The 27,879-nt window shown below is 35.7% G+C and overlaps 1 protein-coding gene across 2 annotated transcripts in view; it reads right to left on the bottom strand.

Annotated features, from left to right (window-relative positions):
* LOC117329113 (glutamate receptor U1-like) overlaps positions 1–27,879 on the bottom strand; it is an 82,294-nt gene that overhangs the window by 23,401 nt on the left and 31,014 nt on the right. For both annotated transcript variants that reach the window (XM_033886848.1, XM_033886849.1), the window contains exons 2-4: positions 9,501–9,632; positions 7,001–7,246; positions 1,095–1,273 (exon numbers count right to left, since the gene is read on the bottom strand). In XM_033886848.1, coding sequence (XP_033742739.1) covers positions 1,095–1,273; positions 7,001–7,246; positions 9,501–9,632 — 557 coding nt within the window. The remainder of the gene's footprint in view (positions 1–1,094; positions 1,274–7,000; positions 7,247–9,500; positions 9,633–27,879) is intronic.

The raw sequence follows: 27,879 nt of genomic DNA, 5'->3' as shown, positions 1-27,879 counted from the left end.
ATTAAAATGAGCGTCCGCTAGCATTGTGTTTTTAATAATTCGGTATCGTCAAAGTAGGGGAAATGACATTTCTTTTGTCCCATTCTTCTTTAAAAAATATTCATTTCCAAACTCAAACTGGGACCCCCAACAGAATACAGACATACTTATACAAACCGACAACAGTTGCCTACGCAGTTTCTGCACACAGACATGTTAATTATCTAATCGCAGCAATAAATCACACGAGTAGCTTCAGAAATCGCGCGACAAAAGTCAACAGGCAATTTTATAGTTCATACATCACGTTGTTATCTCCCAATATGACGGTAACGCTAGAGACTAACACGGTTTGGAGAACACCTCGTGTGCACTTCGAGGTCCATCGCTATTCGTAAGGGTAAAGGACGTTAAATTGTTTACTAAGGTAATATATATTGATGACACTATAGTAGACTAACGGTCACCACATGTATTCCGAGGAAGATACCAATTTGAGGGTTATTGATGATAACGAAATGGATGCTAGTAAGTTTTGGAAACAAAGGATAGTAATAATGCCGCATTATTGACATGTAGATGCAGATATTTTACAAATTAAGAATGCCCATTAGAAAACGTCATTTTGTAACTTATGCTCTCAAGACTCCATTGAAACTGTACCGCAATTGCAGATACTAAAACAATACAAATAACACCGAGAAAATACTACAACTCTAAAAAACAGAAGTTGACAAGATTTCGAAACCAACAATGTGTGGCATCACAAAAGTTTTTTTTTTTTTTGTCATACAGACATTCTGTGGGCCAGACATTATATTGCCGTTTGTTGCGTCAAGTACACAGATTTATTTTCCAGAAAAAGGCGAATCGAATGCGGCGTTCAAAAGAACAAAATTCCGGAAATAAAATTATTTGTGTTTAAGTTTACCTATGTTTAGGACATTGATAAATTATATACATATATATATATATATATATATATATTTATTAGGCTAATGAATCATCTATGTAACCTACCTGCTTGATTAGGGAGGGGTTATCATGCATAGTTTTTTTCGGACTGGGACCAGGACATGTCCATTGTAAACATGTGGATTGAGACCGATACTTACTTGTGTTAGGACAATGTCTGCATTCTTGGAAGAGCACAAAATGATGAATTTCTCATAGTAATTGTCTCTTAGTTCTTTTAGAGCGTTCCTCACATTAGCACTCGTACTATTATAGCGAATATTGAATGCTTTGATCCTATCTGTATAATTTCCTATTAAGTTAATCACAACTTGGGATGCTGAAACAAAAATAAAACAGAGTAAGTTCTAAACCAACTTCTTAAATCAACAATATTCTACTGATGAAACAGACGCATATTTGATGCTTGCTGTTAATGATATTTTACTTGGTGGTAACACTATTACATATATATAAAATAATTTTTAACTTACATCAATTTGTTATATATGTTTAATTGATTTTGGTTCTATATGGCATTAACGGAATTCTCAATTCTGTCAATAAATACATATTTTAGTCAGCATATATGAAAAGAGATTGTACATGACGTACGATAGCACTGAGTTGTTAATAAATACGTAAACTATGTATAATTTATTATGGAAAATATGTTACGAAATTATATTTGACATAAAGAACCACTTCCGGTATAACGACGGAACTACACTGAGTAATGCAATCAAGATATTAATCACTAGTCACACATTTCCGGAATTATGTCCCAGTCAAGGACTATGTCAGTGACATCGACCGGTTCTATCCATATAGGGAAAAAACGTCGCCAGAGGTTTTATGAAGGACAGACCAATCGTGAGAAATGACGTCGTTAGGAAAGCCGTGATGTTGAGAAGCTCAAGTCACGTGACCTTTAGAGCACGTTAAACTTGGAAAAATAACAGCACTAATACCACCCTCGCATTTACCTTCCGGGAACTTGGGAGATAATTACATTTCATGTAAAACGGTTGTTTTAGGCTGCAGAGAGCATACACAACAAAAGTCATACACGGTATACAGCAGCAACAAGCCTCCATACACCGATGGTGTCACAAGGCGGCAGCGTGACGGAGCTGATGCCAGTCTGTGGCACTCGCCTGGAATAGCCATGTAAATAACGTGTCAGCTGCAGCCTCTGTGGGCACGGATGGGTGACATTGTCAGACCAGCAGGCTCACATGGGACCTAAATAACGTGACACGATCGTTGGCTTCCAAATGATTTGTTTGTGCACAATCATAGTGTGTAGCAATACCACACAAAAAGTGTACTTATTACATAAAATATTTGCTACTTCATATACAACGTCTTAACTGAACATCATTGAATTAAAATCAGCGTGTGTGTGTGTGTGTGTGCCCTGTCTTATCACTGATTTGGGCAATACATATGTATTTCACTATTTGCGACCAGTGACATGGAAAAAAGCCACAAGTTCAGCTGTAACAATAAAAGGTTTAAGAAGCATGTTTAATGAATTTATTTATGTTTTCAATCTAATTGCATTATTTGAACCCCGGCATTACCGCAAATTTTCTTACATCTTGTGTTTACATTACAGACCTTCACTAACTTATCTTACGCTGCTTATACATATTTTCAACTGGATAGTCAGTTATCTAACTATTCCTATACGCAATAAATCCATACTAGTATTGAAGTTTAAATAGATTCACAGACATATCTACAACTTAGAAATAAAACGATCCAACGGTAATGTTTAGTAAGAAAACATTACGAAATAAATCATATAGAACCCTACTATATCCATATACAACAGAACAATCTACTTTATACGATGTAAATATCACCATGGAGAGGCCATGTAATTCATTTTGAATCCGGCGTGAGTATTGTTTGTCAGAATTTTCCATGACAACCACTCCTTTACGACAAACACCTTGACAAAGTGTTTCTATATAACCACCTTATTATGGTGGCAGTAACACAATGGAATTAACAACAGATAACCAGATAACTTCTATCAACAATAAAAGTCACTACGTACGACATCTAGGGTGAATAGCATGAAACATTGCTTAATGAAATACCATATCTGTCATGATCAACGATAAGAATATGCATCTATACATGTTATTTATCAAAGGTTGGCATTACAAAGGTTTTTAGAAATGCCGATGTCAGATTCGGATCACCGATTAAATTTTTGTATATTGAACGGTTTTCATTGCTAATTATGTAAATGGTTGGTTATTATTTAATTGTAATACAAAAAGAAAAAAGTGTACCAGCAATAGAAGATATTTGCATAGCCCCTGTTTTTGAAGTCATGAACTCCAATGGAGATAGGAGATATAGTACGTTTACATGTAGATAAATCATTAATGTCAAGCTGATTGTAAGATAAGTCCTACAATTTTGACACTGAGTTGAATGGAATGACTTACCAAGTAATGGGAGATTCTAACCTATGTAAGCCTTTGAGCCGTAATGAAATATTCATAAATAAGTTATAGATAGGACTCTTTAGCTCTGTAGACATACATACCCATGTCTCTGTCTAGTGTATTACTTATCGCTACACGCCTATATAACCAGTAATGAGAGCCGACAGGTCCCCCTTGTGTTTATAATCAGAGACTAGTATGGGGGTTAACTTAACATGACATGACACCACACGGTTGTTGACCTATCTTGGTCTAAGCAAATACAATAAAAAGAGGGTATATCAAACAGTGGTCTTTCTACAGTGCATTCCACCCGTATGTCTTCATATGTGCAGTCCCTTAATTATTTTAATGTTTTGTAAAGATATGGATAATTTTGGAGTACAATGTATTTATTTTATCCTGTTGTTCTGATTTTTTTGAAGTGTTTTGTGCATTTATTGTGAAAAAGCAGTAATAGATCTTACTATTATATTGGTTATGATTTGGTAAACACCTGATATATTTTATTAACCTTCTGGTTATAGCTATGTTATCGTCAATTCATTCGATTAATCATTAACCCATCAATCATTTATCAAGAATAATAATAAATACGAAGATTTAAGTACTTTGTTTTCTAAATCTGAAACTATACACGGATGATATATTTTCTAAGAATATGTCATTAAAATGCCATCTATTACCAGTATAATCGTACCAATGACGATGGTTATGAATGTTTGTCTTTAATCAACACGTTACTGTTCATTTGTTTATGGATGTTGGGGTTTTCTATACGCGCATATCAAACCACACTGCTGGTACATCGACAGATTCCTGAATATCTTTATAAGAATCTAAGAAGTATATTTCGGATACAATCTAACTAATTATGACGATAGTGAAATGGATTTTGCCAAAACTTCTATACACCAATAAACATGTAACTGAATTCTAAGGTCACAATGTTCTGTGTTAAGTGTATAGTCGGTATGCAATAACGAAATGAACCAACGATGACAGAACAAAGTAGTTTCATAATAAATTGTAGCTCAATGTTGACAAACCTAACTCTCGTGGGTGGACTGGCTGACAAATGAAATCCTTCTGTAGTATTGTTTTATTTCAACATGATAGTAGCAAATATTGGCCTCTTCCCTACATCAGTCATCACACGTTCCATATAAAAAGGCTTTGCGACGTTGTTGTCAAATTCTTCATTATGGTGTATGTAAGACTAATTTGTGTAGCAGTGAATGGCGTTCATGGGGTCATATTTAAAATGAGAATTTCAATAATATTCACCCGGTAGATTTTAAGCTGCATTACTTATTTATGTATAATTCTTCCTAAAAAAAGAACATATACTACAGAGGTAGTATTGTATATGCATATAGCATCTAAAGAATGTTGGCCTTATTTACTGTCATTGGGCTGGTAAACAATACATGTACAATCTCAAGCATTTTGTCATCTCAGTCTCAGCTGACGGTTTAAAACACATTCAGGTCGATGTCATTTTGAAAGTACCTGTATAGTGCATACTGTGCAACACATATATAAATTAACCCGCTTCCTTGTGCGAATTGAAATAAGACATTTGCTATGACCTTTGTTATATACGGTGATCCCAGTGCGGTACATATATATATATCATGTTCTTGGATATCATCTCATATATAATGTTTCTATATAGGGAAGAGAGGCACTGTGTATTTTGTAGTATTATAGATATCGAACTTTATGGAGATACATATCTAACGGTTAACATACGTACACCATTAGCCACAATACCGCCCACGGCCCAGTTGTTCAAAAGTTGTTTAGCTTAATTACTTGATTAGTGAAAATCTCATTTCCATTTTCTTCAAAACTTTCGTGTCTATATTCCTTGAAATAGGCAGGAAGAAAGAAACTGAGGAGTGTAATAGTTTCATAAAATTTTGTCAAGTTAGTTTTACCAGAAGTGATTTCTATCAGGTTTTTAAAACTGTTGTTAAACTGTGATTAGCTTAATCACCTTTTGAACATCTGGGCCAAGCAAGATGTGGTCATTTGTTCAATAAACATTCAAAGGTTATAAAGCACTAGAATAAACCATAGTGTTTTATCAACCCTATCAAATAAAAACACGGTGTGCTTTCTAAGTACAACTTATGTCATGGTGTGGTATCTAAATACAACTTATGTCATGGTGTTATATCTAAGTACAACTTATGTCATGGTGGGATATATAAGTACAACTTATGTCATGGTGTTATATCTAAGTACAACTTATGTCATGGTGTGATACCTAAGTACAACTTATGTCATGGTGTGATATCTAAGTACAATTTATGTCATGGTGTGGTATCTAAGTACAACTTATGTCATGGTGTTATATCTAAGTACAACTTATGTCATGGTGTGGTATCTATGTACAACTTATGACTTGGTGTTGTATCTAAGTACAACTTATGACTTGGTGTTGTATCTAAGTACAACTTATGTCATGATATTATATATAAGTACAACTTATGTCATGGTGTGATATATAGTTACAAATTATGTCATGGTGTGGTATATAAGTACAACTTATGTCATGCTGTGATATCTAAGTACAACTTATGTCATGGTGTGATATCTAGATACGTCAACTTGTCATGCTGTGATATCTAAGTACAACTTATGTCATGGTGTGGTATCTAAGTACAACTTATGTCATGGTGTGGTATCTAAGTACAACTTATGTCGTGGTGTGATAAATAAATACGTCAACTTATGCCATGGTGTGATATATAAGTACAACTATATCATGGTGTGGTATCTAAGTACAACTTATGTCATGGTGTGATATCTAAGTACAACTTATATCATGATGTGATATCTAAGTACAACGTATGTCATGCTGTGATATCTAAGTACAACTTATATCATGGTGTGATATCTAAGTACAACTTATATCATGGTGTGATATCTAAGTACAACGTATGTCATGCTGTGATATCTAAGTACAACTTATATCGTGGTGTGATATATAAATACGTACAACTTATGTCCATGGTGTGATATATAAGTACAACTTATGTCATGGTGTGATATCTAAGTACAACTTATGTCATGGTGTGGTATCTAAGTACAACTTATGTCATGGTGTTATATCTAGATACTTGTTATGGTGTGCTATGTAGCACAAGACATATCTTTAACTCTAACTCATGTTGAGGAATCTAACATACCCAATGATAGCCTATTATTGTACGTACCACTACGAGTAAAATCAGAGCACGCCAGGTAAACACTCTGTGGTGCTATCTAGCACATCATATGTTGTCACGGTATGCTGCCTAAGATGCCAATTAAAAAAGGAGTGTGTTTTTAGCACCTGAGATAATTGCAGAGCCTACTACCTACATTAGACATTAGATAAAGACATGACGAGCTTATAGTACTCAGGTAATGGTATGAAGTGCGTTCTTGTCAAAAGGAGGCATGCTGTTCTAAATCAATCTCAAACAATGACGTCTAATTTATGACGTGAAACATTGTAATGATGTCGGTGTGCCAAAGGAAAGAAAGAACGGACAATGGTCTCTTATTTGACCTTAGCAAATTATGATCAATCTTGTCGCACTTACCTGCATCGTTATCATATAAGATTCCAACTCGCATCCAATTAAAATACTTTAGGATGTCACATATGGCCATTCGGAACACACTTATATCAGGTATAATCCGGATAAGAAACCGATGTTGGCGCCAATCCCAGGGCACCATATCTGTCACAAAGTATGGTATCCGGTTATGTTCTGTAGCTACGGCGAACGTTTCACTAAAATGTCCAATTAATGCTGATATCTTCTGTGTTTTAACGATTTCGTCTGCTGCAAATACACAAAATCAAGAATTCAAGACTCACTATAGTTCACATTGTATATACATATGTACCGTAATGAGCAATATGTATTTAGGACCAACTTGGACTTATATTTTTAATTTCAATACTTCTGGGTCCTAACCAGTTTAACAACACAAAGTTCCGATAGATGAAGGTTCATGATGACCTAGGGACAGTTTTATTCACAACATCAAGATCTCAGTTGGAAAATCCCTTAACACGATATGGAACCATACGTGTTTGGTGCCTGTCGATATGCCATATGGTTCCGTTGTCACCACCCTAACTCTCATTCGAGGCTATGACTTAATCAGGTTTTACCTAGATTCGTAAGACGTGTGTCGTCGATGAAGTATGGCTATATCATTATCGCGATACTCGTTTTTGTTTTTGAAGTGAAAGAAACATGTGTACGATATAGTTATATATCATATTCGACACATTTTGTATTTATATTAATCTGATAATTAAATGTGATTTTATTTTATATTTCTTCCTAAGTCTCCCTTAATATGTATTAATAATAGATACGTCTCAGAGGGTAACGCTGTCTCATCTCTTGTAACCCCTGGTTACAATTGTAGGAGTAAAATGTTTATCTTGTATTACTGTTATTTTTATCTAATAACGTACCTGAAACTTTTTTAAGGTCGCAATACATTTTTCTGACTACCACGATATAATTGTGTTTTCGTATATAATTATTTTGCACTATATTATAGTACCTTGACATCTAGGTAGAATTGTTTTTTTACATTTACAATATGAATCAGGCGTCCTTAATTGTATAAACTCGCCAATTATCCAAAGTAAATGAGATTCTGGGAACTGTCACCTCTGATCACCGCTAGTCGTGCTATTTCTCGGAAACATTGACCTTTACAATTACACATTGATAGGAAACCGAAATGACACGAAATACCATTGATATAACCTCCCGGGCTTTTAGTGTGAAAACGCTAGGGTATACTTGTTTGTTCAACCCCGACAACAGGCTATTGTGTTTGATGTATATAGGTATGTAACTTTATTTTTTTCTCGTTTGCATGTTATGATCTCATCTCAAATAACATTCCTCTGTCTACATTCCTAGAGATAGGCTAGCTGGGACAATCAATCACGACCCATTAAAACTACGTAAAATCGGATAGTAATGCTTTGTTTCACATTTTTATTTTTGTTTATTACAATTCTAATATAACTATACATTGCTTAGTTTTTGATTGACCATTAAACGGGAGCCTTCACTACAATATCAATACAACGATAGAAGTTAAAGTACGTTTATCTATAACTGATTATGTTTGTGACGTCACTCGGCTGAGGTCATAACCAGGACTATACCCATTTGAGACAACATAACCTTGAATAAAGCTTTTATCAGTACCATTCCAAAAAGTAATTGACCTTCAGGGTTTATGTTTTAATTCAGGACGTCATTTTCTGTCATTTCTTAGCCATTCGAGATATTTAACGTCATTGAAAATCGTCTTCTAGGCGTCACATACTAATGGCAGTGTAATCTATGTTAATCCACCAATCAAATGCTGTGTTACATTTCGAATGAATTGAGATCACGATTAATACTTCCAGTATGATGACGTCATCAATAACTGTGGTTTACTGCTTAGCCAGGGTTGTGTAAGTGACATTTACACAGTAGGCTGATTGGCAGTAATTGTAACAATGCAATGCGCTAACACCTTTTATATAGGTACGAATTGCATTCCTTAATACGACTGACAGTAAATCAATAAAACATGTTGACTTTTATACAATTTTGTTTGTTTGTTTTGATAGTGGTCACTGTCCTCTCGACAGCTACAGTTCATATGAAGATAGTTGATTAGACCTTCAAGAGAGAAAAAAACAGAGAGAAAGTGTTGACATGAACGAAGAGAATGTATAAAGGTCCCCAGAGTTACAAAGGGAAGTCACGTGTACTTTAGTTCCCTAAATATATTCTAAGTAAGGAAAAAACAAAACAAAAAAAAACAACAAAAAAAACCCCAAAAAACGATGATTCTCTTTAGTGGAGGCCCACTTTAAGTCGCTAAGCATGCCTCCAAACAAATACAAGTCTACAACATATGACGTGGTGTGAACAGTTGAATTAATGTCTCCCTCACTAAGATTATGTTGGGAAATATGTATAAAACATAGATACGTTAAATCCGCACCTGTTAAGCAGGAACTGAGGCCACATAAACATCCATACCAGTCATTAAATACCAACTTACCGTTTTGGTAGTGGTCGAGATTTTCGCTGCTGGCGGTGGCGTTGATATACGTTACAGTGATGTTTGTACCCATTCGTATCAGGAGGTCATCGATGAGGTCAAATACGGAGGTTTGGCTGGGATGGAGGATACCTGGAGAAAAACAGATATGCATTAGTGTGCATAATAAATTGATTCTTTTGATGCTTTTTAACCGTATTATAAAGCCTGATGCCCGATGGCTTAGATGTCTTTAGATTTCGTTCTGTGGTAATGTGTTGATGTCGTTGTACTAACTTGAGTAGTGTGGTGGATTAGAATCTTTCATTGAACATTGATGAGATGTTTACGGAACACTGTCTAGCGGTTTATAGTGTATGGCATTTACTCGTAATAATGCACGAATGTTCATTTGATGAGTAGCGTGAACAACTTGATATAACTACTGTACAAAACTATATTACAAAACTATTTCATTTAATTTCTGTATATAACTATTTTATATCAATTAACTACTCACATATCGGTACTAATATGAGAAAACTGTCCTATTAATATCATTGAAAACAATATGGGGTTAAATAGCCAATATAAGATCAAATGGACCAATATCAAAAACACGCCAATTGAACCTCACCCCCCCCCCCCCCCCTCCCCACCCCCACACCCCCCCCCCCTAATTGAAACCTCCCACCCCCCCCCCCCCCCCCCCTATTCGGAACACTTCTAAACTTATATACTGCGAGCGTCATTTTCTGCGAAACGTTGGCAGACGAAGGCGAAGTGTTCAGACCTGATGACATATAAAACAATAGTTTGTCCTCTACTCTGTTCTCAGGGGCAAACATATCAGGAGAAAACATTAACATCGTTCTCAGACATCCACAAAAGAAAATGGAATATGCTTAAGTTCGCAAGAAAAAATCAATTGATCCAAAATTAAAATTGTGGTTATTGAAATCGTTGAACTTATTTGATTTACTGTTGTTAATGTATTAAAGCAAAAAATGATACAGGCAGTTAATAAATAAAAGTGTCATTAATCCGCCACTTCCACAACGGCCCTGCTATGAGGCCTCAGTCTGTCATATTATCGGGCCAATAAGACAGACCTTGGACTTATAATAGTGCCAATATGGAATTGGCTGATTAATAACCCTATATAACTAATTCACATAACTTACATTACTACTTTTGTAGTTACGTGTTTTGTTATCCACTGATACACAGACACTAGAAAGAGAATACAATGTCTGACCATTAAACAAGTACATGTACATATTCCCCATATTCTCTCATGAGGCTTTGAGCTAGGAATACAACTATTCCCATTTGAAGTGTAAAATACTACTAGGTTTCATCATAGATATGAAAGGCCAAACTTGATAGATTGGCGTAATTATGGCATTCTGAGATAAAACAAATAATAATTTCTGATTATAGACGATAAGTCAATGAAATACATACACCCAGGCATTTCCAAAACCGTGTATCATTACAGAAAACTGTGTGCTCCCCTGTGTCCTTAGATAAGGCTGGGATCAACTATCGGATATCCCCTATACATAATGGAATGGAGAGTCATGACCTTGGATCAAGGTGACCACAAGTGTCGTTGACCTCTATACACCTTGTTGTAATGAAAACAGTCTCAACGTTTGTTTGCCTCGAGAGGGAATTTTTTTTTCTACAGAGTTAATACAATTCTAAATGTAAATTACCATTCATACACTAGTGTTTCCTTTTTCATTTAAATATTATTGATTCTTCTGTAATATATAAGGTACCTAGGGTAATATTCCTGTATTGGATATTTGTTTTGAAATACATGCAATGCAATTTAATCCCTCATTACACTGGGTCTCAATAACGGGGGTAAACTGGAGATCGGAAGATGATAAGGTACGGGGTCACCTTTCCGACCAGGTGGGTTGTTCCCGGGTTTTCTGGTTTCCTCCCACATCAAGACCCCTCGCGCGCTTCAATCCGGGCCAACAGGTGTGATTAATATGAGTTGATATAACGTGTTTCACAATTGTTTTAAAATAAATCAAGTGTGCATTTACAACGGGAGCAATGGATGATACAAATCTGCACAATAGAAGGTCGCATTGTCCAAACGACCCGTACAAAATAACAAGGAACACAACAAACGGAACAATTAACGTCATGTTGTAACGACAAAGAAGTAGGATGGATTATAATTGTAATAGAAGTAATCATTTTTAAAATACATCTGTGAGCCAGGATTTCTGGCTTAGTAGTCGGACACTATTTCATCTCTTCCTATCTGAATATATGTAAGAAGGTAGCTCCTATTTAACCAGAAATACAGTAATTTGTGTGTGATTCATATTGGCATGATTTGTCGTGACCTAGCGGTCATAAACGTTTTTATTACATAATGTGTTGCTGTGTATATTCTTAGATCGACTATTTTCAGCTTTTTCCATGTAAAACGTTATAGCGAAATAGTGCAGAGTGTATTGGCACATGACTGCAATGTAAACGTTATGTTATATATATGGTCCGATCTTCCTCAGTTCTCACTGGCTAAAACATATCAGCATAATGATTTTAGTTTTAGAGACATCAAGTCAACATTGCGTTTATAACGTCATTATCATTGTGACGTCACAATTAATGCCGAAGTATACATTAACTTTTATCACGAAACATGAAATAATTCCACTATACAATATTTGATTCTTTTAGGTCGGATTAACACCCTATTGACCCCATTAAAGATCCATAATTGATAAATATTGAATGGCACAAAATCAGTTATTATGACGTCATTTGGACATCGTATGTCAACATTCTGATAATGGCAGAGATATTTTCATCATCTCAAGACGACGTTGGAAAAAAACTTAGGAAAAGTATTAAATATTCGTCTGGATTTATCAATCTTATTTGATATTAATCAGAAAAATCTTGAAAACGAAGAACGCACAAAAAAGCTCTAGGCATATCATAACTAAAATACGACTGCTTTAAAATAAGTGGCAATTCCCTGAATATATTACTACTGCAAATACTCCATTTATGTTAATTTTGTTCAACCTGGCAACTAAGGGAAACCCGCCTTTCATTATTCCTGTCAATATATATAATCTCTTTATCGCCATCATTGACACACTCGCTCTTGCAGGTCGGAGATTGCGAAAGAAATTACCTTCTGTCGGCCACTTCAAGAGGCAACAGCTATCGGACCTCGTATAGAACAGTGTTGATGTACATATCAATGGCAAAGTTTCATTTAGGCCCTGTTCAATAGTTCGCACGTGACCGTGCAATATTCATTTTAGTCGTGCAATAGTTTAAAGTTTAAAATATATAGCTTTTGCGTGTAGTCAAGGAAAATCAAAAGCATTATGTAATAATTTTAAAAACAATTGACTTGATGTGCTTGTCGTTGACCATGTGTTTTATTGCACAAGGCTGGAGGCATTAAAAAGTTGTATTTAAAGTCAGGTTAGTATTTCAGAAAAAGTAAAAAGAAAGTTTTAACCTTGTCATAGAGTATTGATATATGTAATAGATAACAATTCCAACATCTATATCAGATAGCTCCAGTACCAACACAATTGATATAAGGTCACGTTCTCACTATTGAGGTAGGCCTCATCATCTTGGCATGGTCATCAAAATTGAGGTGACAACGTTCCATACAGACCATTAACGTCCATATGTACATCCTTGTATAATGTCCGATAGCTACACTCCACATCAATTATTTACCAGTATCGTTATTTCTCACGTCAAAAGACGGCATACAAATAGGATGTTTAATGCTGCCTTAACCCCAATAGGGAAATTAACATCTGGAATGAGGTGACTGGTGCAACTGTTGTTGAAAAACTCCGACCGGTAAAGTAACGAGATAACATAAATATGCTCATCCTTGTATAGATAATGTAGATTTTGATGTTAGCTCATGGAAACTATAAATCAATTTTCCAGTGTGAGTGTCCGCCAACCTTACCTGATAAGGTAGATAAAATGGTATGGCTAGGCCATGTAGGTGTTTGTCAGATAGACGGGTAAATCACATTCAAGTTCTACAGCATGGCCAGTAACGACACTTTGGTTCAGGATGATATATTTTTCTGATATTGTCTACACTAATGGGGACTTGATGGGGCCAAGGTAAGAGAAAAATGAAATATTTGTGTCAACATGACATCAACCCGTCACAAACACAAAGACGCAACCTTAATACCGAAGACACCGTAAAGAATCATTAATCCGTTGTTAATATTTCTAATCTAGATCCGACTATTAAAACCAAGAAGCCAGTCGAAGTGCTGATGAAATTTAATCCGACTACTAACTAAGATCGTTATTTCCTACAAATGTTTGTTCAACACTTGTTATTACTAGTAGTATCTCAGTATTAATTCCGAAGCGCGTGAGTTCAACTGTTAAATTCAGAAACCCTTATTAGTTCCAATAAAGTTTTGTTCAACTGTTAAATCCAGAAACCCTTATTAGTTCCAATAAAGTTTTGTTTCAGCTGTTAAAACCAAGAACTGTCATTCGTTTATTGGGTTTAACTTAGAATCAGGCATCCAGTATCAGTTCCAACACATTTTAGTTAACGGTTAAAATCAGAAACCTTTTATATAAAACAATAGATATTATAGCTGACCTGTCAACATCAGACAACATAGATTAAGAGGCAAGACATACTTTAATTATCTGTTGATATCAGAAACTTAGCAAAGTGACAATATAGATTTTGGTTTGGCTATTAACACCAGGAACTTAGGATTAGTTCCAATCAATTGTAGTTCGGCTTTTAACATGAAGAACATAGGATTAGTTCCAATCAACTTTAGTTCAACTATTCACACCAGGAACCTAGGATTACTTCCAATCAATTATAGTTCGGCTTTTAACATGAAGAACATAGGATTAGTTCCAATCAACTTTAGTTCAACTATTAACACCAGGAACCTAGGATTAGTTCCAATCAATTGTAGTTCGGCTTTTAACATGAAGAACATAGGATTAGTTCCAATCAACTTTAGTTCGACTAATTAACACCAGGAACCTAGGATAGTCCGAAACAACTTTAGATCGACTGTTATTATCAGGAACCTAGGATTATTTCCAAGCAATTTTAGTTCGACTGCAAACATCAGTAACATGTTTATAGCTTCAATATATTTGTTGTTCAAATATTGCTTCGATCGGCATATCGCATGCCCCATGGCTTCTCTATCTTACCGCCCCGGTAAATTTGTAATTATACATTAATATTTGCAAAAAAAAATTCTTGATGCATTGTCAATCGATGCAGCTGTCAATTACAATTATTTACCGTACTGTACGTGAACATATTTTCTATATTAAATGTGGTACATAATTCAATAAACTTGATGTTGAGTGTATCATTATAACATTATCTTATTACATGCAATGTTCAATTTGGGTAAATTGCTGATAATCATAAAGTATGGTTTCGGCGGCATGTTGAGATCATTTTGACATTATTCCCAGCCAACCTCAGAATGTATTTCAGAAAGTACCACCCAATGTATAATGGATTACAACGGCATAATAAAATCCTCTAAAGACTGAAGCATTACATGGTATAATGTCTATTAAAAATCAATCGCACTCACGAATTTTAAATGTTAATTTTTTCCATTCAATTGTATTTAAGGTTTCTTATCGAAAATATGAAATAGATACCACGTTAGTAAATGTCGGAGAAATTCTATGGCTCGTTCCGGGTTTTATACGATGCTCTTTGACAAGATGCATCTATAGTATCTACATATACAGTGTATATACATGTATAGGATTTATCCAACCGATAACATTGAAAAATAAACCATTACGCTTGCAGAAGAAGGAGTATTTACATATGATATAACGTCAACAGCGATGATTTGCACGTGATTATACACGCAAGCGCAGTTCCTGTATATACTTTAAATCTGACAGATGCTAACATACAGATACAACCGACTCAAGGCATTTAACTATGTAACTAGATATTCTTTTTCTGGAATATTTAGGATCATATCATTTCGTTATATCTGCTTTAAAAGACCAAATATCAATCCAATTAAACGGACAGAAAGCAATCACATTCACAATAAATGCGAGTTTATTTGAGAACGTCATTTCGTGTTTACCCGAATTGACTAAGAGATGCCGTTAGCGTGTGCAGATCTGTTAAATATTGTATAATGAATGTAAAAATCGAGATAACAGTACTGTACTTTAAAAGCAAACATACGTAACAGGAACAGTAGGCATCATCTCTGCGAAAGAAATTGTCTGTGTTTGATGTGTATCATAGGTCTGCCACGATATTGATTCAGAAGTAATACTGATTCAGAAGTAATTTACACCGATGTGTAAATGATGATACAACTGATATGTGGAAATGAGAAATACCCCTTAAGGTAAAAACAAGAAACACAATCTTCACTGTTTCAGTGATCTCGTCTCTTGGCGATAAGGTCTGGAACTACGTGACCGTTGTGTCTGGGACCCGAGATCTGATCATCATGCAAACTACTGAAACATAAAAAAAACAGACCGCTTATCTACATTCTGAAGTCATCATCGGTTGCATAAGTCGTAAAATGACATCGCCTGTGTCATTTCATTAACTCTAAGACTCTGACTTCACTAAGGTAGCACTATAAAATCAGCATCCGTTCCGAACTATCACAAGGAGACAAACATGAACATAACACAGCCTCCCGAAAGCATACTCATTCAACACATGCATTCATGTTGTATACACGGGGAGGCTGTCCTTACTTAAAGTGACCACTGCTACTAGATCGGCAAACTAAAATCTGACCTGGCCCAATGCTAGACACATTATGGTCCGTCTTGAGTAAAACTAGATCGTACGTCAAGCTGGTTCTCGATGGAAGATAAAGGCCACCATACCCTGTAGCAAAATACCGTTAGAGGTGAGTAGGGTCGAACTCTTTATTTTTGTGTCTCGCTTGATGACTTTGCCTCCTGCTGTCTTCCCAGTCATGTTGCTATCATAACGGCTTTCTCTCGGCATGTCCGCCCTGTGTTTGACCGGGTAAGAGTTCGTATCCTGTAGTCAGTTATCTGATCATCATATTAGTACTGATGCACTGCGTATTGGTGCAGTTTTTGTTAGGAAACCACTAGTACACACGACCTCTTACATGTAGAAATAACATGATGCCATTTAGAATATTTTCTTTCGTATTTATTTTATATAACTATCACTTAAAGATAGTCAGATGAGGAATACTTCGATGACTTACTAAGTCAATTTTAGTTTTATAGATGTATTAATGTTTAAACCGTATCTTAATTAATTTATGTCAAACAAAAAGGGTTGCAATGAGTTCTAAAACGAACGTATTTACAAACGTTTTTATTTGGATTGAAAATTAGATTCGAGATTAATCTGATTATATATACTGTGCCACAAGGTACTATTTTAAAAAGGCAGGGAAGAAGGTAAATAGCAAGTAATTGAAGGATCTTTTGGTCACAGAAATACAAAACCGGCACAATATTAACCCTTTGGGTATTATGCACATCTGGATGTGTGTCTAAGACATTATACCATGTAACGGTACCACCTACCAGTACCATACCGTGCCATAACGAGAGAGAAACATGTCCGCATTAATATTATCCTGACACGTGATACTGACGTCACACTGCCTGCCTGACAGACATTTCACATTACGAATGTTTGTGCATATAATATCCATTTTACGTCAATGATTCGTCATCCACTTTAGCTCTTGTGAATTTCCTTTACTCCACCAAAGAACATGCCGGTATATATCGACCCTGTTATTTTAGCTAAAGACACCTTTCTCTTTCTTGACCGCCCACATTCTCCAGTATTATACAATATGTCGCATTACTAAGCGGCTGTCTTTCGCAGGTAGGGATATCCTACCATTTTCGTTGGTGATAAAACCCCAACACGAATGCGAATGGTATTGATATATACAGATTAGCATGATGAAGTAACGATACGCATGTTTTCCTTTGATCTCGCACATGTTTGATCAAGCAAATCTTAACGTACAGGTACATAGGTAAATCAATGTGCACATGGAAGTGTTATATTTTATACTATCTTGGCAGAAAATGCTCTAGGCGTATCATGACTAAAATACGACTGCTTTAAAATAAGTGGCCATTCCCTGAATATATTACTACTGCAAATACTCCATTTATGTTAATTTTGTTCAACCTGGTAACTAAGGGAAACCCGCCTTTCATTATTCCTGTCAATATATATAATCTCTTTATCGCCATCATTGGCATACTCGCTCTTGCAGGTCGGAGATTGAGAAAGAAATTATCTTCTGTCGGCCATTTCAAGAGGCAATAGCTATCGGAATATCCTATAGAACAGTGTTGATGTAGATATCAGTTTCACAGTTTCATTAAGACCCCCTCCCAATGTGCTTCCATTTGGACCAACAATACTGAGAAATAGACGTTAATTAGAATGAAAGTGAATAATGCGTTTATGTAACATGTAACTCACATCCAACTTGTCCATATCGTCATATTATATAACAATTAAATACCAGTAACAAGGGATATATTGAGCGATGGCGTGCCAGTTGAGATCGTACTTTTCTTCAAGAGTTATATAAAAATGAATCTAATGTTTAACCAGCTGCTCACACAAGAACATCCATTTTAACGTTTGGTGGATGTGTTGATATTGAATCGACAAAAAAAACGTTTCTTGTATATTCGAAATGCAAAGGGTTTTGTCTCCAAACCTAAAAAAATTATGGATATTTTGACTAATACTTAAGATGAGAAATACCTAAACCAATGTCATTCAGATGTAGCGTACTACTGTCGTGCAATGCATTGGATCTTGTATAAGAAAGGCCGCAGGTACCTTTAACAGGCAAGCCATATCATCAACAGTGTGCGATAAACAGAACTATGTCCTCCCGCATTAGTATAACAGGGATGCCGAGAAGACATGCACATCAATAGATCAACCTTTTATGCCTAAGACTTAATATGTACAATGAACTTTAGGTCACATTTTTCTAATATTAAGGATCGCATTTACGTCAGCTGTTTGAAAATGAAATATCGTTAACAAGAATATAAGGAGAAATAAGTCGATAAACATCTGACGTAAAGCGTGACATGCTCATTATCAGACATACATTTACAACCCACTCATACTATCTCACTTTGGGAATTCCAAATTGGTTAAGACACTTTACTAATTGTTTTCCCAAACTGTGAGGAGGAAGTTTGAAAATAAAGATATGCAAAGGCGTCTTTCCTGACTACATAATTATTCTATTAATCTCGAATAATGATTGGTTTATTGACATCGGCAGTGTATAAAGACAATGACTAGTTTACAAACTGTCACCATAATTGATATGTACAGACATTTAGAAACGTATCAACAACATATAATGGGTATTACTGTACCACAATAACAATGGGTATTACAGTACCATAATAACAATGAGTATTACAGTACCACAATAATGGGTATTACAGTACTACAATGACAATAGGTATTACAGTACCACAATGACAATGGGTATTACAGTACCACAATAACAATGGGTATAACAGTACCACAATAACAATGGGTTTACTGTACCACAATAACAATGGGTATTTCAGTACCACAATGATAATGAGTATTACAGTACCACAATAACAATGGGTATTTCAGTACCACAATAACAATGGGTTTACTGTACCACAATAACAATGAGTATGTACCACAATGACAATGGGTTATACAGTACCACAATAACAATGAGTATGTACCACAATGACAATGGGTATTTCAGTACCACAATAACAATGAGTATGTACCACAATGACAATGGGTATTACAGTACAACAATAACAATGAGTATTACAGTACCACAATAACAATGGATATTTCAGTACCACAATGACAATGGGTATTACTGTACCACAATAACAATGGATATTACAGTACCACAATAACAATGGGTTTACAGTACCACAATAACAATGGGTTTACTGTACCACAATAACAATGAGTATTTCAGTACCACAATGACAATGGGTATTACTGTACCACAATGACAATGGGTTTACTGTACCACAATAACAATTGGTATGCGTATTACAGTACCACAATGACAATGGGTATTACAGTACCACAATAACAATGGGTATTACAGTACAACAATAACAATGAGTATTACAGTACCACAATGACAATGGACATTACAGTACCACAATAACAATGAGTATTACAGTACCACAATGACAATGGATATTACAGTACCACAATGACAATGGGTTTTACAGTACCACAATAACAATGGGTATTACAGTACCACAATGACAATGGGTATTACAGTACCACAATGACAATGAGTATTACAGTACCACAATAAAGTATTATCATTTAATTTACCGCAGTTTATTCAGAAATGTTCTAATCCAATTTGTATTATTGTTGAAATAATTAATAACATATGTGATGTTGTAGTATTTATAAGTGACTTCTGTGAAATCAAAGGTATGGGGAAAACATCTAAACATTATAATAATAAAAAAGCGAAAGCAACAGACCTAAACTGGTTCATCATATCCTTATAGGCAAGAAACACTGACTTTCACAAACATGTTATTGAATACACATATTCCCAGTTGAGTAATATGCCATAAACATTTGAGTTGGTTTAAGCTTTCACGATGGAATGACTCTAAACCTACTTTAGAGTTCATCAAGACACATTTATGCTAAAAATGTTTGTAGATTTATGTGTTACTGGTTAAAACTGATTGAAAGCCTTTATTTTACTTCATGTATATACACTTAGGACAAAAAACTGAAAATTGTATTAACTTTCTGGTGCCAATTTCTGGAACAAACCTACATATATCATTTTAACTTGTTTGACTTTTGTACCACCGTGTAAATATATTGCATACTTACCACAAAACTTTCGGCAAAGATCAGAACAACCGACGATGGATAGCCATCGACGATATATTTAGAGTTTAAAGAATGTTTTCTTAACATTTATCGCTAATAATACATCAAACCTGGGCATCATGTTATGCTAGAAAAAAAAATACCAGACAAATTTATCATTCCATTTGTATCGAGTAACTTAAATGATTTTTATAGCTTTTTTAATTCATATATGATATCTATTATGTACTTTTTCAGACTTGTCAAGTTTTGATTGGATACAAAGCAAGATTACAAATACGAAACAGATGAGGAGGTTAATTCCAAGTCATATAAAATGTACGATTATTAAGGCTGCTATAACCGTTGCACACACTTTTGTAACACACGTGTACGGTTATTGAGGCTGCTATAGCCGTTGCACACACTTTTCTAACACACGTGTACGAATATTAAGGCTGCTATAACCGCTACACACACTTTTCTAACACACGTGTACAGTGTAGGTTAATAAGGCTACTATATTAGTTGTACACTCTTTTGTAATACACGTGTTCGGTTATTAAGGCTGCTATAGTCGTTGTAATAAGACAGTTTTGTACCATGTACTATTTCACAAAGATATTCAATATGTAACACTCAATGTGACCACATGATACACGATAACCATTATGTTGTGATGTGACATCGAAAAATTTGAGTTTTAACGCGGCATCTTATTGGTTAATGGATATAATGTGCGGCAGTATAACCACGTTATATCGCATGCTTGCAATTTACATATGGAGTCCATAAAGCAATAGTTTATGACGTCAATGGCCTCCATATCACTGTTAAGGAACCGAAAAGTGACGAACGTTCATTCAACGAATACTTACAGAACGACGGGCACAAGCTGTGTCAATCTTGTCATACATACCGATCCATCTATAGTTGGAAATCATATTTGAATGACGACGACAAAATTATTCTGAAATAATTTGGAGAATGTTCAACACATTCAACGTATTAAAGCGCACATCAGACAATAACGTACATCTAGGTCGTTAGCATGAAAGTGCTTGACAGATTTGCACTAATCTGTTGCAGTTGACTGACAGAAGATGACAACTACCTTTTAAAGCCGGGATAATAAAATCACACATCGACAAATCTCACCATGGAAAAAATTCAAATTGAAGGCACATCAATATCGAATCAAGTGAATTACGCAATACTCTGTAAGTTCTGTAGGGAGTGATGGGACATTCGAGTACCTACAACAGCTGATTACTCAAGGGAACGCTAGATGATTAAAGACGATCGGAGACATGACAAGCGCTATTGGCAATTACAGACATTTTTGAAGTTGATCAAAGTATGGTATTGTTTGACGGCAATGTATTTTGCAACGTGTCTGCACGATTTAACCAAAGATTAAATCCTGTCCTTACAAACCTATATTCAGTCACCCAGAAAGTCAGGAAAGGAATTTTAATACGAATTGCATGCATGTTTACTAATTAACTTATAACGTATGTTTTTTATAGATTTGAGTTTTGTAATTTATTATTTAAATGGTGTTTACTGACAATAATCTCGACTTCAAACCACCGCCACCAGCGCCATCAGTATCAGAGAAGGTTTTTCATTCCGTTTAGAGTACAGGTACACTGAATACCTCACGAATCCGACGTGTTGTACATTAATGCATATTAATCTTAAAGGGAAACTAAAAGTGAATCACGGATGATATCTGTCTTCTACTTAGGTTGTATTGAAAAACCATATTAGAATTGCTACTCGCTCTGCAACACTGTGAATATTAATTCTATTCGTTATTTCCTCTCTTGTCTTTTTCCTATCTCCTTGTCATATTGTCTAATGTTGATGTCACCTTAACACTCGTCCTCATGTGACCCTGGGTGTTGGTGTCTTCTTGACTTCCGTCCTCATGTGACCCTGGCTGTTGGGTGTTTCCTCAATAACCGTCCTTATATGCACCTGGCTGTTGGAGGGTTTCTCGACAACCGTCCTCATATGACCCTGACTATATGGTGTCCCCTCGACAACCGTCCCCATATGACCCTGACTATATGGTGTCCCCTCGACAACCGCTCATATGACCCTGACTATATGGTGTCCTCTCGACAACCGTACTGATATGACCCTGACTATATGGTGTCCCCTCGACAACCGTCTTCATATGACCCTGACTACATGGTGTCCCCTCGACAACCGTACTGATATGACCCTGACTATATGGTGTCCTCTCGACAACCGTCCTCATATGACCCTGACTATATGGTGTCCTCTCGACAACCGTACTCATATGACCCTTGTTGTTGGATGTCTCCTCGACCTCTGTCTTCATATTACCACGGTTGTCGGTGTCTCCTTGACACCACTCCTCATATGACCCTTGGTGTTGGTGTCTCCTTGATACCGATCTAATATGACCCTGGTTGTTGGTGTTTCCTCGATCCACGTCCTCTGATGACTATGTTCTTGAGCGAATGGTAACCAACGTAAAACAAATTACCTTACCACCAATGAAAACATTATATATATTCAATTAACCATCGTTTAATTAATTGAATATTATACAAGACTCCTAGATATATAAAGTATATTATACCCAAGTACAAAAAAACACAGACATTCGCTCTTATATTTTCATCAGCACGAGTATGTAAATTACCTGGCCGTTCCTCGTTAGTATGTATATTTGTCTATAACGCTTAATTACAGGATCAAGATCGATATGGACCTGTTGACAGCCCGTATGCGGCACGGGATTACTAGCAAGCATGACTGGAACACGTGATGTGTTTATTTTACAATAGATTATGAGTGCCTTAATATGTACATTTTCCTTTTTGTATTTCCTTCATTCTGTATAAATGTACATATCGCATTCAGTGTCGATTGATGTTGTAATATAAACACAGCCTACCTACACCGCCACGCTTTCTGTGAGTTTCTGAGAGCTTTCGATATTTTCGAACTTCTTGACAGTTTTCAAAGTAATACATTGTGAATGGTATCCGAGACATTCTTACAATGCCAGAACATTTATGTAAATACCGGGTTAAAAATAGCTCTGTATACTACAAAGGGGAGTACCCGGCATTGTTTAATAACTGTTAAAGTACTTACTTGTTAGCTACTAATACATCTGTATGTTATTAGAATACACGTATGACATCGTTTTAAAGCGATATATCAGTGAAACAGATGAGCATAAAATAATCAACACTGTTTGGAGCCTTACACGGCACGTAGATGACATTACTTCCTGATTTCTGTAATTTCGTAACATCGCTAATAGTTTGCCGTTAACTTGCTTTGTTTGCCAAACTAATCGCATTTCAGACTTTTTAATTAAACTTAATATATGTAAAACTTGTTTAGTGGTTTTAATCATTCACAAACTCATTAGATTACCGACAGGTTGTATGTGTCTTCCAGGACACATATTTGTGAGGATCAATTAAGTGAAGGAGTACACATATCCAGTCAGAAAGTCACTTAATACTTTTCTATTAATTTAAAACCGTAAATAAAAAAAAGATATGAATGACATGTAAAACGCTCTGGCATTCAATGGAAACAACAAACCTTTAGGAGTAATCGATTAGTTTTGTTTCATTTTCCAATAATATGACATTATTGATCCTGTTTTTCTATTTATTTTAGATAACAGAACTTGAGATAATTTGACTTTTTGTGTTTGCCTTGCTTTCATGTAGTACCATTTAAACGGGACAACACGCTCCATGTTTATAGACAGCATTAAGAAGATAGCTTTGATGTAAAGCAGACATATGCTGCTATAATACTGTCAAATACAACAACACTAGCGCTGGTCTCGTTTTAAACCTGATCAAACACAGTACTTTAGCAAAGTATGATAGCTTTGTATCTCTTCACAAAAGGTACAGAAGGTCAAAAGTAGTTTCTACAAAGCCAATTTTATGGAATATTTAAACAAATACTGCATGGGTATATGCGCGACTTTAAGTGCGTCAGAAGTCATGCATTTGAGCAATATGCTCTCCTTCAACCATACTAATTTTATGGAAGAGATTAAACCCGGGCAAATTAGAATTATATGGCGAATGTCATCAATGAAGCTGATAACCTTTCTGAAACACCTGGTCTTTGTATCCTTGTAAAATTCCAAGGGACTTGAAAATATGTTTTTATTAGTATTTTGCCCTTGTATTATTGATGTTGCGTTACAGGTTTGTTATTTTGTCGTGACATAACCTTGATTTGACTTTGATTTAAATGTCGAATGTGAGCAGTGAGGAAGGATATTTGCACCTCCGGACCACCTGGTCTAATCACCCTTTTTTCCAGGGGACACTATATGAATCTATACATTGTTCTAGTGTTCCCTTATTTTATCGTTTTGATTAGTGTTACGTCTACAGGTCGGTACTCTCTGATGATTACACAGAGAGGCACAACGCTGTATACGAAAATCAGTAATATGACATATGGTTAGCCAAACCTTTCTTATACCAAAAGAGAAAAGAGAGGCGAGTGACACGGCTGTCTTATATATCAAAACACATTTACACTTCAGTTTGTGCTTCAGATTGCGGACTGAACTTATTTACAACTCCCCAATGACATGAAAGTCTCAGACGAAATGATATTCTGTGTATTAATTACCATTGGGCCAATGTAATGAGGTACTTGGCCTTGGCATGGTTCCATTCCTTGTTCTTTATCAATCACACTGTATACCATGTCTTGGAAGCGTTACAATTGGGTCAGCTACATACGAGAACAAATTTAATGAGCTAGCTCATACCCTTTCATTGATAACATAATGACCTAATTCTGACGGACACAGAAACATTACTGTCATTTCTAAATGTGACTTATTACCAGCAAATCAAACTTGTGGACCAACGCAGCAATCAAGCGGATTACGGATGCATGGATTTTGGACGAGCTTATTAGTTCCTTGTGAGATTCGATATCCGAGTTGATCAGACACTGGTAGTACTTAAACTTGTTGGTAGTGGTTGTTTACTTTCACAAAAGTAATTATTGATAGATAAATAACGATAATTTATTAAATGGCATTACAGACTGATGATGGGCGGAATCGATTTGCTCGTCAGTCATTTCGCGGTTTGTTAGTTTTCATCACGATAAGCATCATCGCTGACGGAGGATGCCGGAGATATACGAGCGATGAAAATCAACGTGACAGAACTAAGGCAGTACGCACATAAGTTGCCGATTAACAAACAAAAGTTAATCCGTCCGTAAACATAGTTTACGGAAATTGCCGACTGATGAAAGCAACAACATTGGTTATTTAGAAGTCTTATGATAAGGGGGATAGCTGGAAACTGATAGTATCGACATTAATTTAAATAAGAAATAATAGATGACAAAGATATTATCACAAATGCATGTGATGAGATTCTAAATAGAAAAGATTCCGTTATTGCGATCGCCTACAGATACACGTATGGTCGTATACACTGTTTTACCATATACATGTATTAGCATTCTATCATCCTCAGTCACTCCCTGCCATTCATTACCCATTGGTATACCGTCTTATTACTTTGTAAGAGGTTCCATATGTTGTATGAGCACCTATCAACCCTGCCTGATGTTCAAAATTTGGCAGCTTCAGAATCTTATGTCTAGAGTTTAGATTCCCTTTTTTTCACTCTCAAAGAAGTAAATAATATTTGTTTCTGTTCATATTTGCATCCCCATGTATTTAGTATTGATGGTAATTCAATGATTGCGAAATAGGCATCACCGATTCATAGCGTACAATGTGTACCTGTATGGTAGGGATATACATGTCTACGGTAAAAAAGGTAAGTATGCATACTTAGTGGTTTGACATTTTAGTATGATGACATAAAAAAGGTCCATAACTCAATGTTTTCGTATGACCTTGGCTGTTGTGATTATATAAAATACCAAATAAATAAACAACAAATTGTAGTTTTGGACACTAGCCTAAAAAAGCTCTCATTATACTGCCAATATCATGAAAGAGGCTCCTCTTGCATGATGACCGTATCTTTTTGTCTTGACAAACAATGATCTAAACAAACACTTAGAAGACCTTGTTAATTGCCGATTTTTCAAGATGATGACCGTGTTGCTATTGATTGAAGTGAACAGGAGTGACTTGCCTGTGATTTTGATTGTCATCTCGAGATGGTTGACAACTATTCATCCCATCAACTTCTCGCGGTTGCATATCGTGAATTCTTTTTAAATGTGCTCTTTGAAAATAAAATCACATGCACATCTTCTTAACGTGTTGTTGATACAGAAAGCCCGTATGTTGATTTTGAGGACGACACAGAATACGGAAATATTTGCAAACGTTACGGGTGATGTCGAGGGATTGTTAGTTCTGTAGCGATCTACCCAGGTGACTAGAAAACGATGCGGTCAGTATTTATATAAATAGAGATGTGGAATCATTGTCGACGACGATGAAGACATGCACTGCAAGTTCCTAACCTCTCGCATATTTTTTGTACAAAAGTTGAATAACTTCTTTTATTATGCATTTAAAAAAAAAAAATACATCCAGACTATTTCTCTGTTAAATTAAGCAGTTAATTCTCGATTTATTTTCTTTGTTTTAGAATTTAGTCAAAACCTCTTCTTCAGATGTTAATTACTACCGACCTCTATAAACTGGACACCTGTGTGAAACAGCCGTACATATGTATTCTGGCGATTTAGACAGGTTATTCTCTACAACGGAGCAGACGTTGGACAGACCAAATGCAATTTATAGACGCTCTCTGAACAAATAAGTGTCCAGTGTCCCAGATATAGCCCGAAGGGACTCAGAAATGAACGTGTAAGGTGCAAACGATCAAATATATGATAGACATTCGATTTCGCCAGGAAATTAGTTCCAGTGGATGCTTATTAAGGTATTTTGTTGATGCCGTCTTCAGTGCTGACGCTAGCCTTTGTGTAAACAAAAGGTTTCACATCAGCTTCCGTGATAAAACTTTCCGAATTATTGTCTTTCATAACATATTTACCACAGCATGGTGTATAAAACAGCGAATTTGTATACACATTTACATGCAGTTACTATCATACAGTCTTAGTGTCACGGTTTGCCGTCACTTTGCGTAAAGAACAAAGACAGAAAGTACGGATTACTACAGTGTGCATATTATGTGGTGAATATACAAATATATAGAAAGACGTCTTACAATATGACACCTGGTAGAAAATCGCAAAATTTGAGGATCAAAACGTGACAATTTGGCTAGGCTGGCTCTAAGCTTTTACAGACTAACGCCAACACATGTAGTGTAAACTTTTGTTTGCGGTCAGTGCCATGGTGTTTCTAATGAATAAAAGCGTAAATCTCTATTTGATAACGCTTAAGTGACACTTAATCATTTATATTACAAGATAAATAACACGATTTTGTCAGGTTATATTGATTCAGCT

The sequence above is a fragment of the Pecten maximus genome, chromosome 6, assembly GCF_902652985.1.
Source record: "Pecten maximus chromosome 6, xPecMax1.1, whole genome shotgun sequence".
Taxonomy (NCBI): Eukaryota; Metazoa; Mollusca; class Bivalvia; order Pectinida; family Pectinidae; genus Pecten; species Pecten maximus.
This window is presented reverse-complemented; position numbering and strand designations above follow the sequence as displayed.